The following is a 12,182-nucleotide window of genomic DNA, read 5'->3' on the forward strand; positions in this document are numbered from 1 at the left end:
GGGGATACCAAATTTATATGGTTTTATTTACATTTTGACCCCTTAAAAACAAATCCAAAACTGTGTTAAAATTTTTTTTTTTTTTAAAAAAAGTCGCCATATTCCAACAGCCGTAACTTTTTTATACGTGCGTGTACGGGGATGTATAGGGTGTCTTTTTTTGCGGGACTGGGTGTACTTTGTAGTTCTACCATTTTCGGGAAATGTTATTGCTTTGATCACTTTTTATTCAAATTTTTATCAGAATCAAAGATCATAACTTTGTAATAGTCTCAGTGAGATCTTCAGTGAGCCTGCCATGAGATACATAGGGATTAAGACCCCGGTCAAGTTCTCATCCCTTAATAGGTTTATCACTATGAACAGATATAAATCCCACTATGGGGGTTTCCACCAATTATTCTTCTTAAAAAAATAAGGGATGTTAGGCAGATATCTAAGCATTATGCCCTCCTTGCCACAAATTGAGTATATGTAGTACTATAAGCCAGTAGTAATAGGGTCCCCTCTGTATACAGCACCTCTCCCTTAAGGATTGATGCCTGGTGCTGGCTTAGATGGCGAACAATGACTCACAATGGGTAAAAAAAAATGTTTTTGTGAAACTTTAGTGAGCTCAGCTTCAGCAAAAAGTTGAAGTTTATAGTTGTGGAGGTCTGAACACCTTGTAGTCTGGAATATATTGTATCATGATGGTTTTTTAATTATAACCGAAACTCCATCCAGATGTCAAGTATTCTAGATAAATGTCAGAAAGCAAATGGGTTGAAGCATCCTCATAAATACTCACTATACGGAGCACGGTTCTACTAAGAAACAACAATCTCTTTGATATAGTCATCATAAGCACTCCAACACATTGCAGACACTTGACAATAACATAAGGATACCTCTTCCAACGCCCACAACGAATCCACCAATGGTTTGATCTTCTTCTGAGTATACAAGGCAAGAAGCTTATCTACAACCCCTCTTATGATACTAGCGCGGCCTTGCTTGAACAATAGGTTTAGAAGTGAGAATCCAGACATAACTTTGTTCTCTTCGTATAATTTGATGGGATTGACTTTTTCTACTTGCCACCACTGAAAGAATAAACATATAATGTAATAGATTTGGAGCTGGTATGCATTTGCTCGACACAAAATATATATTCTACATTCTGTAGTTTGTACAGAATGTACAAAATGTACAAAATGTCTCAAAAGAAAAAAATGGCACCATAAAAATGTATGAAATACATGTATGAAATACTTTTATTGCAAGGCTTTTACATTTCAGAAGTAGTATAAAGGAGTCCTAATGCGTGGCTCAGCTACCTATAGTATACAATGTTTCCCCCAATTCCCAATATAAGTATTATCATATAACATGCATTCATTTTACACCTTTAGTATACAACTTTAGTATGTAGTAGGCATTTATGGTAAAGTGCAATGCTTTTTGGGTTTTTGTGTAATCTTCTCATTCTACGTGCTGACTTTGTGTTAGGGGTCTAAAGAAAGGGTGCAAAGTTACAAGATGTAGTCATAGGCAACAGACCCAGAGACCCCGAGCAACCTAAAGTGCCATTGTCTTCAAGGACAGAAATAGGCATAGACCTTGTAAGGTAATGGCACTGTGTTGACCTTGATACATTCTCTCCCTTTAGGCTCAATATTCATTCAAAAGCAGATACATTTAAAGGGGTTGTCCTCTTTCTAATATTGATAGGCCATCAATATTAGATATGTAAGAGTCTAAGCAGTTCCGTCCCTGGCATGTGAACATTACCAGGAACCACGCTGTTCTGTAGCTGCTGATCTACGGGGATAGGCCAACAATATTACAAATGTCGCTTAGATGTTGATACTCACTGATTTGGCAAAACTGAAGAAGCTTTTTGTTTCACCAGTAACCATATTGGATGATCCTACAAAAAATAATTAAAAAGTGATTAAGAAAGATCTGAGAGCAAATGTACATATGAAATAGACATAAGGAACTACTGTATAACAAACACAGTCTAGTGCAGAAGAAATAACATATAAGGTTTCTTTCATACGGCCGTGTTTGTTCCAGGAAACCCTGTCTGTGTACCTACCGCACTTACCACCCTGATAGCTACTCTGGCTGGTAAATGCCACAATGATTGTTCTATCAAATAAATTAGCTGCAAGCTCCTGAAATGGTTAAAAGAAACATGAGGTATGTGGCAAATATACAGCGCTAACTTGGGATGGGAATTAATACACTGTTAATTACCCAGAAACTCCCTGATAATTATATAATATCACTAAGTGGGTGGTGTTTGTAATTGCGTATGTGACTAATAGCAAGGCATTTGAACATTTAACAGGATAAAATGCTGTAAAGGGATAAGAGACTGAAAAGACCCTGCATTAGGGTATTTTGCAGATACCAAATTTAGGCTAAAGCACCACGTAGTGTCCGTCAGCAAAAAAAATCACTGCATGAAAAACCGTGGCCGCAATGCATCACCGTTCTTCCGGCAGCACTTTTCACAGAAAGTCCACTGCAGACTTTCTGCTCCAATTATACCTATAGGGAAACCGCTGGTGTTTCCGTAGGTGTAAGTGACATGCTGTGATTTCCAAAATCGCAACAGTTTTGGAAATTGCAGTGTGTCCGCAGTGCGAATTTACCCACTGTGGCAATAGGATTTACTAGAATCTCATCCACTACACAGTGACCAAAAACGCAGTGGTTTCTTCTGTAGCGTTTATGCCATGTGGGGCCTTGACCTAAAGCAGAAGTACTGGGTAAATTGTGTCTTCAAATGCCCAACCAAAATGCGATGACAATTGCATACCCCCTCTGCGCACACTCTCAGCCAAAGAATGATCCTCACAGCACTGATGCCTTTGAAGAAGGAAAGCACTCTCTGCAGAAGATAACATCCCGAGAGCTTAACGTCTTAAAGGTATGGTCAATAGCACTGCTGCATCTAAGAGGTATGACAGAATGTGATTGCAGGGTGTTGATGGGTTTTCATTGCAACAAGTCCCCCTCATCCCCATCCTTTTACACTAGAGATGAGCGAACAGTGTTCTATCGAACACATGTTCGATCGGATATCAGGGTGTTCGCCATGTTCGAATCGAATCGAACACCACGTGGTAAAGTGCGCCAAAATTCGATTCCCCTCCCACCTTCCCTGGCGCCTTTTTTGCACCAATAACAGCGCAGGGGAGGTGGGACAGGAACTACGACACTGGGGGCATTGAAAAAAATTGGAAAAAGTCATTGGCTGCCGAAATCAGGTGACCTCCATTTTAGACGAATAGTGGATTTCAAATCCGGGTCATATGAGAATGTGAACTTTGTGACTATGAGACAGGGATAGCTGTACAGGCAGGGATAGCTAGGGATAACCTTTATTTAGGGGGGAATGTTATTAAAAATAACTTTTTGGGGCTCTATCGGGTGTGTAATTGTGATTTTTGTGAGATAAACTTTTTCCCATAGGGATGCATTGGCCAGCGCTGATTGGCCGAATTCCGTACTCTGGCCAATCAGTGCTGGCCAATGCATTCTATTAGCTTGATGAAGCAGAGTGTGCACAAGGGTTCAAGCGCACCCTCGGCTCTGATGTAGCAGAGCCGAGGCTGCACAAGGGTTCAAGCGCACCCTCGGCTCTGATGTAGGAGAGCCGAGGGTGCACTTGAACCCTTGTGCACCCTCAGCTCTGCTACATCAGAGCCGAGGGTGCGCTTGAACCCTTGTGCACACTCTGCTTCATCAAGCTAATAGAATGCATTGGCCAGCGCTGATTGGCCAATGTATTCTATTAGCCTGATGAAGTAGAGCTGAATGTGTGTGCTAAGCACACACATTCAGCTCTACTTCATCGGGCTAATAGAATGCATTGGCCAGCGCTGATTGGCCAGAGTACGGAACTCGACCAATCAGCGCTGGCTCTGCTGGAGGAGGCGGAGTCTAAGATCGCTCCACACCAGTCTCCATTCAGGTCCGACCTTAGACTCCGCCTCCTCCGGCAGAGCCAGCGCTGATTGGCCGAATTCCGTACTCTGGCCAATCAGCACTGGCTAATGCATTGTATTGGCTTGATGAAGCAGTGCTGAATATGTGTGCTTAGCACACACATTCAGCTCTACTTCATCGGGCTAATAGAATGCATTGGCCAGCGCTGATTGGCCGAATTCCGTACTCTGGCCAATCAGCACTGGCTAATGCATTGTATTGGCTTGATGAAGCAGTGCTGAATGTGTGTGCTTAGCACACACATTCAGCTCTACTTCATCGGGCTAATAGAATGCATTGGCCAATCAGCGCTGGCCAATGCATTCTATTAGCGTGAACTGAGTTTGCACAGGGGTTCTAGTGCACCCTCGGCTCTGCTACATCAGATTGCTACATCTGATGTAGCAGTGCCGAGTGTGCATCAGATGTGTAGTTGAGCAAAACTGACTCAGCACTGCTAAGTCTGCATTCGCATAGGAATGCATTGGCCAGCCTTCGGCCAATCAGCGCTGGCTCTGCCGGAGGAGGCGGAGTCTAAGGTCGGACCTGAATGGAGACTGGTGTGGAGCGATCTTAGACTCCGCCTCCTCCAGCAGAGCCAGCGCTGATTGGCCGAATTCCGTACTCTGGCCAATCAGCACTGGCTAATGCATTGTATTGGCTTGATGAAGCAGTGCTGAATGTGTGTGCTTAGCACACACATTCAGCTCTACTTCATCGGGCTAATAGAATGCATTGGCCAATCAGCGCTGGCCAATGCATTCTATTAGCGTGAACTGAGTTTGCACAGGGGTTCTAGTGCACCCTCGGCTCTGCTACATCAGATTGCTACATCTGATGTAGCAGTGCCGAGTGTGCATCAGATGTGTAGTTGAGCAAAACTGACTCAGCACTGCTAAGTCTGCATTCGCATAGGAATGCATTGGCCAGCCTTCGGCCAATCAGCGCTGGCTCTGCCGGAGGAGGCGGAGTCTAAGGTCGGACCTGAATGGAGACTGGTGTGGAGCTATCTTAGACTCCGCCTCCTCCAGCAGAGCCAGCGCTGATTGGTCGAGTTCCGTACTCTGGCCAATCAGCACTGGCCAATGCATTTCTATGGGGAAAAGTTAGCTTGCGAAAATCGCAAACTGACAGGGATTTCCATGAAATAAAGTGACTTTTATGCCCCCAGACATGCTTCCGCTGCTGTCCCAGTGTCATTCCAGGGTGTTGGTATCATTTCCTGGGGTGTCATAGTGGACTTGGTGACCCTCCAGACACGAATTTGGGTTTCCCCCTTAACGAGTTTATGTTCCCCATAGACTATAATGGGGTTCGAAACCCATTCGAACACTCGAACAGTGAGCGGCTGTTCGAATCGAATTTCGAACCTCGAACATTTTAGTGTTCGCTCATCTCTATTTTACACCCATTAGATTCTGCCAGAGGCAGCGTTTAATAAGATGATGATCAGTAAGTGTCTCTAGAGATTTGGATAACTTTTCAGGGTGAGCTGCCATATGTGTGTACATGGGAATACTATTTCTGGCCTTTATATGGCGTGTTTTCTATACTTTACATTACTAATCTTCAGTTGTCCCTTGGCTAATGGGTGGAAACTACCTGTTGTGATGTCTCCAATACACTGTACCTGAAGAATACAGGAGATCCTGCTATTTAACACTCAAAAAGCACCATATAGGACATTATTAAGAGATCATCCCAAGTACTGAGATCACTGAAGCAAGTGGCATGAGATAGGAAACTTACTATTATCAGCAGCAGCCCCTGTCTGCTTGTGTCTCTGCTTTTCTCTCACTCAGTTATTCCTCTCTACCCTCTCTATAGATGTTTGTGGACACATGTAATTTGATGTTTCCGTGAACTCCAGTCCATCTTTAAGAAAAGTTGGATTCAGAAGAGACAAATTCAGTATGAATGTCAGATTAAAAAGGAGTGAACAGGTAAGTGGAGAAAGATGTATTTTCCTTTGTTACAGTTTCCTATATTTACTTGTATATTTGTTTTGATTTGTACAAAGCTTGTTGGAAAGTTAGTGAACATTTAATATGGAAGACACTCACGGTGGGAAATACCTAATTGTTCACATACCTAACATCAATCTGTTGTCATAATATTCTGTGGAGCTCTGGGACACTTGTATCATTTATTGTAGCAGAAACATCCAACCTACCATATAAAATATACGTTCCTAGTGGTTTCAGGAGACCAATTCCTTTTCCAGTGTTTTCTCCACATAAGCAATCCAGGACAATGTCTACTCCTTCTGGTGAGATTCTGGAGAGCAAAAATCAGAATCTTACATTCCCACTTAGTTCCCCAAATTCGTAGGTGAAGTCATCACAAATAGATTTAGTGACTGCCAGTTTGGTTGCGTTGGGCTGCACAGAAAGTATCAAGGGTCACAGGAGACCCCTTACAAGCTGTAAGTTATGCGAAGATACCTGGGCAACAGGAGCTAGTTGAGATCATGTGACCCAGGGCAAGTATCAGCTCAGAACCCTCGGGTTGGGCATCAAGAATAGCCAGGCAGATGCAAGTACAATCATATTCCTCAATCACTTTAAGTATTGCATATGTATTAGTGTTGTATTGATAATAGTTGCAGTAAATCACACTATAGATCACTTTGCACAGGCATAACCTAAAGCTTGAGGGGGATCTCATGTGACCTTTGATGTGAAACAAAAATTATTTGATATTTAGTGTGCCTCTTGGACACCATTTGCTAGACTAGGTACATTAACTAGACCCTCGGCACCCTCATTAGGATCAATGGCTACATATGACACACCAAGTACATATCTTTAATTTCTATAGTGCGCAAAATAGTCATATAATGTTCATACCAATCTTTGACTGAGACTTTTGTCATGCCTGTGGGTCAATGGAGAAACTTTGGATGAGAATTTTGGAAAAGCTAAGGACCCTTGGGGAAATGGATAAGAAGTTAGAAGTTTACTTGAATCCTTCAGTGGTCAACAGGACCAGGACTCTCAACTGACCCCTCAGTCACTAGTTAAGTAAGTACCTGCATCCACAAGGAGAAATATTGTTATATATGAATAGTGCAGGTGAATATAAGAAACTTTGCAATAAATCTTACTAAATAAATATGATTCCTTCTCCAGTTATAAAACGCCACAGCCCACTGTATTGGATCAATATGCCATCCCATACAGTACAAGACTCGGAGGAGGACGCTGTTAGCCTGTTTTGGTACCTTTACTTGAGTAAGACTCAGTGGGAGAAAGTGGGAGGAGACAAAGGGCTAGTTCACACGGGGCAAGTTCACAGCGGATTTTGACGCGGAGTCCGCCTCAAAATCCGCTGCCCTCATTGACTTCAATGGGAGCCGCTTGCTTCTTTTTTCCGCTAGCAAGTAGCGGAAAAAAGAAGCGAGCTGCCCTATCTTGCCATGGATTCTGTGGATGAATCAGCCGCAGGGTTCGCGGCATGAGGCTCCGGCCCATTCATTTGGGCCTAATCCATAGCAGAATTCCACGACAGGATGCCAGTGCACTGCACCAGCATCCCGTCGTGGCTGCCGCAACGAAATGTGTACACGTGGAGCCCCGTGTGAACAAGCCCAAAGTGAGGCACCCAGAAGCCAAGTGGGTTCCTCCAAGAGCTTGGGGTCTCAGCACTTGCCCGGGTTTGCTGGGTGTCGAGGCCAGCCCTCGACACCGGAGTGAATATGGAGATAGACTGTATATAAATAAACAGTCTGAGTGAAGATAAGGAGTAGGACAGCAGCCTAATAATTGGAAGCAGGTGTCTTTAATAAGATATATTACAATATTTCTTACATTTATCTGTACTATTCCTTTCTGAAAAGTTTTTATAATTGGATTTACGTTTTAAAACACGTGAATTTTTTTCCCGTCCAGACCCCAAGAAGGCAGCAGAATACAGATGCTGTATGGAAATAGGCTATTTTGTTCTGAAATATAGTGAAGCAGATTTGTGCATACCCTCAGTAAAAGAAATTCTCTAGCATTCAAATATGGCGTTGTGAGGCCAATACCCCATCTCCCCCGCCTGAGTGATTGACAGCCTCTTCTGCACATGGGAGTTTGTTCATGCAATCTAACGCTAGATAAAATCTTTCATTATCTAAGGGCAAACTCCCACATGAGACGCATATATTATTTATAACCTGCTGCTTATACAGGCGCTAATAATGTATCACACACATCAAAACTCATCCTCTATAGGGCTCGCAGTCTAATTTCCCTGTTGCTCACACATAAACATTATGACGAGGAAAACTCAATGCTTTCTGGTCCGATGGCTGCATTATCAGATTAAATCCAGTCAAAGGGCCACAATAAAACTTAAGGGGTTATTAAAATCCAAGGGTTACAATAACAGTTAGAGTCATCTGGGCCACCATTTATTGCATATTGAGAGCATATGCCTTAATTATTTTATTCATATGCCTTAATTATTTCATAAATAGCGCCAACATGTTCCATGGCACTAGGGAGTGTGGGAGAAAACCGGAGTAGCACAAACACGAAGAGAACATACAAACTCTTTCTGGTCCTAAGCTCACTGCAAGGCAACAGTGCTAACCACTGAGCCACCATGATGCCTTTAATAACTTAACCCTTATTAAAACTCCACAATTAAAAAGCCCATTTTCTGCTCCATCTAGTGTAGTTTAAGTGTACAGTATGCGAGTTGCCGAAACAGTTGAGTATCTCACTACTCCCTTAGGCTAGAATGAGATGCAGGCCACCTCGACTTCTACCTGAAGGGCACCATGGGTATCATATAACGCCTTAACCTATCTTTTGCTGCGCATTGCGCCACTTCTCTTCTACTGCTCTCTGGTGTAAAAAATACACTTACACAAATAAGCATGTCTGCGACCAGATGGTTTTGGGTTCCATAGACTGGCATCGCAGGATAAAAGTGGACCCTGGGTTGCAGGTTGTGCATCCCTGCTCTAGAATCTATTTTATATGCATCTATCAGTATGTTCTGAGGAAACCACAGCACATAAAACCCATACAGTGTTGTCACTGATCAAATTATAATTAAGGAGGATTCCAGTACTAACTACTGAACCATCTCCAGATGCCTATGCTTGGAGAATTGTCAATCGCACTGGAAGGAGGCAATCCATAGGATTATGTGCCACCATGGATACACCATGTCTAACTTGTATACAAAGAAGGATTAATATATACACACACACACACACACACACACTGGTATTTTGCCATTTCACCCCATTTAGCATATACTTGAAAGGTCAAAGAAGGACTTGCTTATTAAGACAACCACCATTTATGGTTTAGGAGTGACTTGCTTTATACTTCAAAATGTGGTGGTGGCTTTTGTAGCTACAGTACATCACAACTGAATGATACATTCTGTGACCTGCTTAGGATTCACATGGAAACAACTTACTTTTTGACTTCTTGTACATAATCTGAATTCCTGTCGAAGAGGTGATTAAGAGAATTTTTAATAGCCTCGTGTTTGAAGGCAGAAGCAGTCCCGAATACTGTGACATTGGGAACAGTTGAGCAGAGTTGGGCTACTGCTTGTCCCTGGAAATATCACATAATATAGTGCATTAAAAGACTGTCTAATGAACACACGAAACTAATAGTGCTGACCAAATGCATAGATGTCCCGGATAAGATGACCACACAGATTCCCATGTTCTTGTAGTGACCATTGCTTACATATCACCAGCTCTTGGCCTTTGCTAATGAAGATAGACACCAGTCTCTAGAAATGGAGTGTTGAGAAGAAGTTATAATGTGTTTGCACAAGCCTTATTTTGTACCTTTTCGAGGCGATTTAGTGTTTATGCCTTATCTATGTAGTGTCTAACCTAGACTTCCTGGTTATGTGGCTTGGCTTGTGCCCTTGCAAATATATGTTCAGTGGGTTATCAAAAAGCAGCGGACAGATGGAAGGCAGTATTATTGCAGGATCAGACTAAAATGTTAGAATATTTTTAAATTTAGAAAGATTTCAATTCAGATGCAATGGAGCAATACAGAAAAAGGTTAAATGTTAAAAAGTGGACATTGTGTAGCTTTTAAATACAGCAGCGGATAAGAACAAGCAGAGCTGCACTGTAAAGCAGGGGAGTACATGTGGTGGATTTCAGATAACCTCACTGTCCCTTCAGACAGTGCAGCTTTTTTTATCATAGGCATTGAACAGCACATGTTGTCTTTGGTGTTTCTAAGCCAATCGCAGGATTGGATAATACAAAAGATCTTTCATCCTTGAAGTCCTCTGATCCAATCCCATCTGTGGCTCAAAAACCTGCAACAGACATGGTCAGAAAAACTATACGTATGATTCCAGCCTTAAAGGGGTATTCCCATCTACATCATAATTATTTTTAAATATGTAGATAATTAAAAGTTAAACATTTTTGCAAATATAAGTAATTAAAAATTCTGCAAAGTTTTAAAGATTTTCTCTAACTTTCTTAGTGGTGACAGTCTGTTATCTTGATCGGTTGCCATGGATACGACCACTAATGCAGAAACTTTCTAAGGTCAAATAAGCCATGATGTCCTTATTGTGGCCGGGATATCTCCTGATACATGTAGTGTCCCTGCCTGATAACCCGGCTACAATAAGAAAATCATAGCTGGTTCCTGACAAGACCCAGACCATAGAAAGTTTCTGCATTAGTGGTCGTAACCATGGCAACCGATCAAGACAACAGACTGTCACCACTAAGAAAGTTCGAGAAAATCTTTAAAACTTTGCAGAATTTTTAATTACTTATATTTGCAAAAATGTTTAAATTTTAATTATCTACAAATATAAATAGGATTATGCACATGGGAATACCCCTTTAAGGATTGTCAGCTATACTGTATATGGGATATACTAGCATGTGAATGAAGGCTATATGGTGGCACAAAGAACCACTTCAAGTCTTTTCATATAGCTGTACGCACTGAATATGCCACCACGTTGTGCACTGTAGGGAACACTATTCAAAGTACAATGGAGGGAATTTATCATTCCCAGTTAGCCAGTTTTCTGGCATATAGGGATGACACTATGGCAAGGCCCTTCCTTGCTCCAAATGTGCGCCACAACCCTGATCCTCTCCTCACCCACCACATTGTGTTTGTGGCGTGAGTGGTGGTCGGGGCAGGCCTAACCAACTGATTTATTATAACTCATGCCAATGTTCTGGCGTGTGTTAGAATGGAAATCTATTCTGCCTGGTGTAGATTTCCATTCTGGCGCCAGGATGTCTGACAGATTTCTGAAGAGGCCTTAGCCTCTTAGTTGAGCCATTTATAATACACCAGTATTAATAAACTTGCCCCGTTGAACAATGCTTCTAGGGTAAAGAATATCTGTAGATCTGTAGTAAGTAATTCCATTTGTGAGAAAATCCTCTATGTGCCTCTGTATGACGCTGGAGGTACAGTATGGGCTCGCAGAGTTCTGTACCGATCTATACAACATGTATCAGTAATATGGATGTGGACACTGGGTTCTATTACGGCCAATATATTGTTTTATACTTTTTCCTCCGTTAAACAATCAATCTACAAGGATATCTGTAGGATCAGTAAATGTAAATGAATGCGTAAAAGTACATTTTATCAAATGAGCCCTGTATCAAATGAGAAACGATTTCCACTTCCGCTTGTTTAGACATCATCTAGAGCCTAATAGCCCCGGCATGCTGAATCATTGTGCTCCACATTATTACCCATAAGAAATAACCCCCGTAAATTGCATTATATGTTCCATGGAATGGGAAGAATGAGAATATGTTCTGCAGAATTAAGATCAGACATTTCTCTCAGACTCGCTTCATGGTAATTGCTTTGTACCGCGGATGTATTTTTACACTGCTACTTAATAGTTCTTATTCCTTGTGAATGAAGAACAAGGCGTGAGCTGTAGTCACAGAAGTCATTTCTGATGATTGCTTTGTTAATGTACATTTTATACTAGCGCGGAAATGAAGATTACAGCCGTATTGGTTTTCAATATGAAAGAGAAGCTGTCACCGCTCCTGACATGTCTGGTTAAATAAATCCATGCACTTTTCATATAATAGCCACTCCAGAGAATCTTTTCTCTTAGCTCTTTTTGCTGTCATTCCTCCTGAAATGACAACTGGGTGCTACCATTCCATTGTCAAGGGGGTGTGTTCTTAAACAGTCTGACGCTGGCAGCACTAA

The 12,182-nt window shown here is 42.0% G+C and overlaps 1 protein-coding gene across 1 annotated transcript in view; it reads right to left on the reverse strand.

The window, feature by feature from the left end:
* Positions 1-12,182, reverse strand: part of VAT1L (vesicle amine transport 1 like) — a 47,443-nt gene that overhangs the window by 6,664 nt on the left and 28,597 nt on the right. The window contains exons 4-7 of the mRNA XM_075281921.1: positions 9,406-9,548; positions 6,158-6,261; positions 1,857-1,912; positions 891-1,085 (exon numbers count right to left, since the gene is read on the reverse strand). Of these exons, the coding sequence (XP_075138022.1) occupies positions 891-1,085; positions 1,857-1,912; positions 6,158-6,261; positions 9,406-9,548 (498 nt within the window). The remainder of the gene's footprint in view (positions 1-890; positions 1,086-1,856; positions 1,913-6,157; positions 6,262-9,405; positions 9,549-12,182) is intronic.

Source organism: Leptodactylus fuscus, chromosome 7 (assembly GCF_031893055.1).
Source record: "Leptodactylus fuscus isolate aLepFus1 chromosome 7, aLepFus1.hap2, whole genome shotgun sequence".
NCBI classification, from domain to species: domain Eukaryota; kingdom Metazoa; phylum Chordata; class Amphibia; order Anura; family Leptodactylidae; genus Leptodactylus; species Leptodactylus fuscus.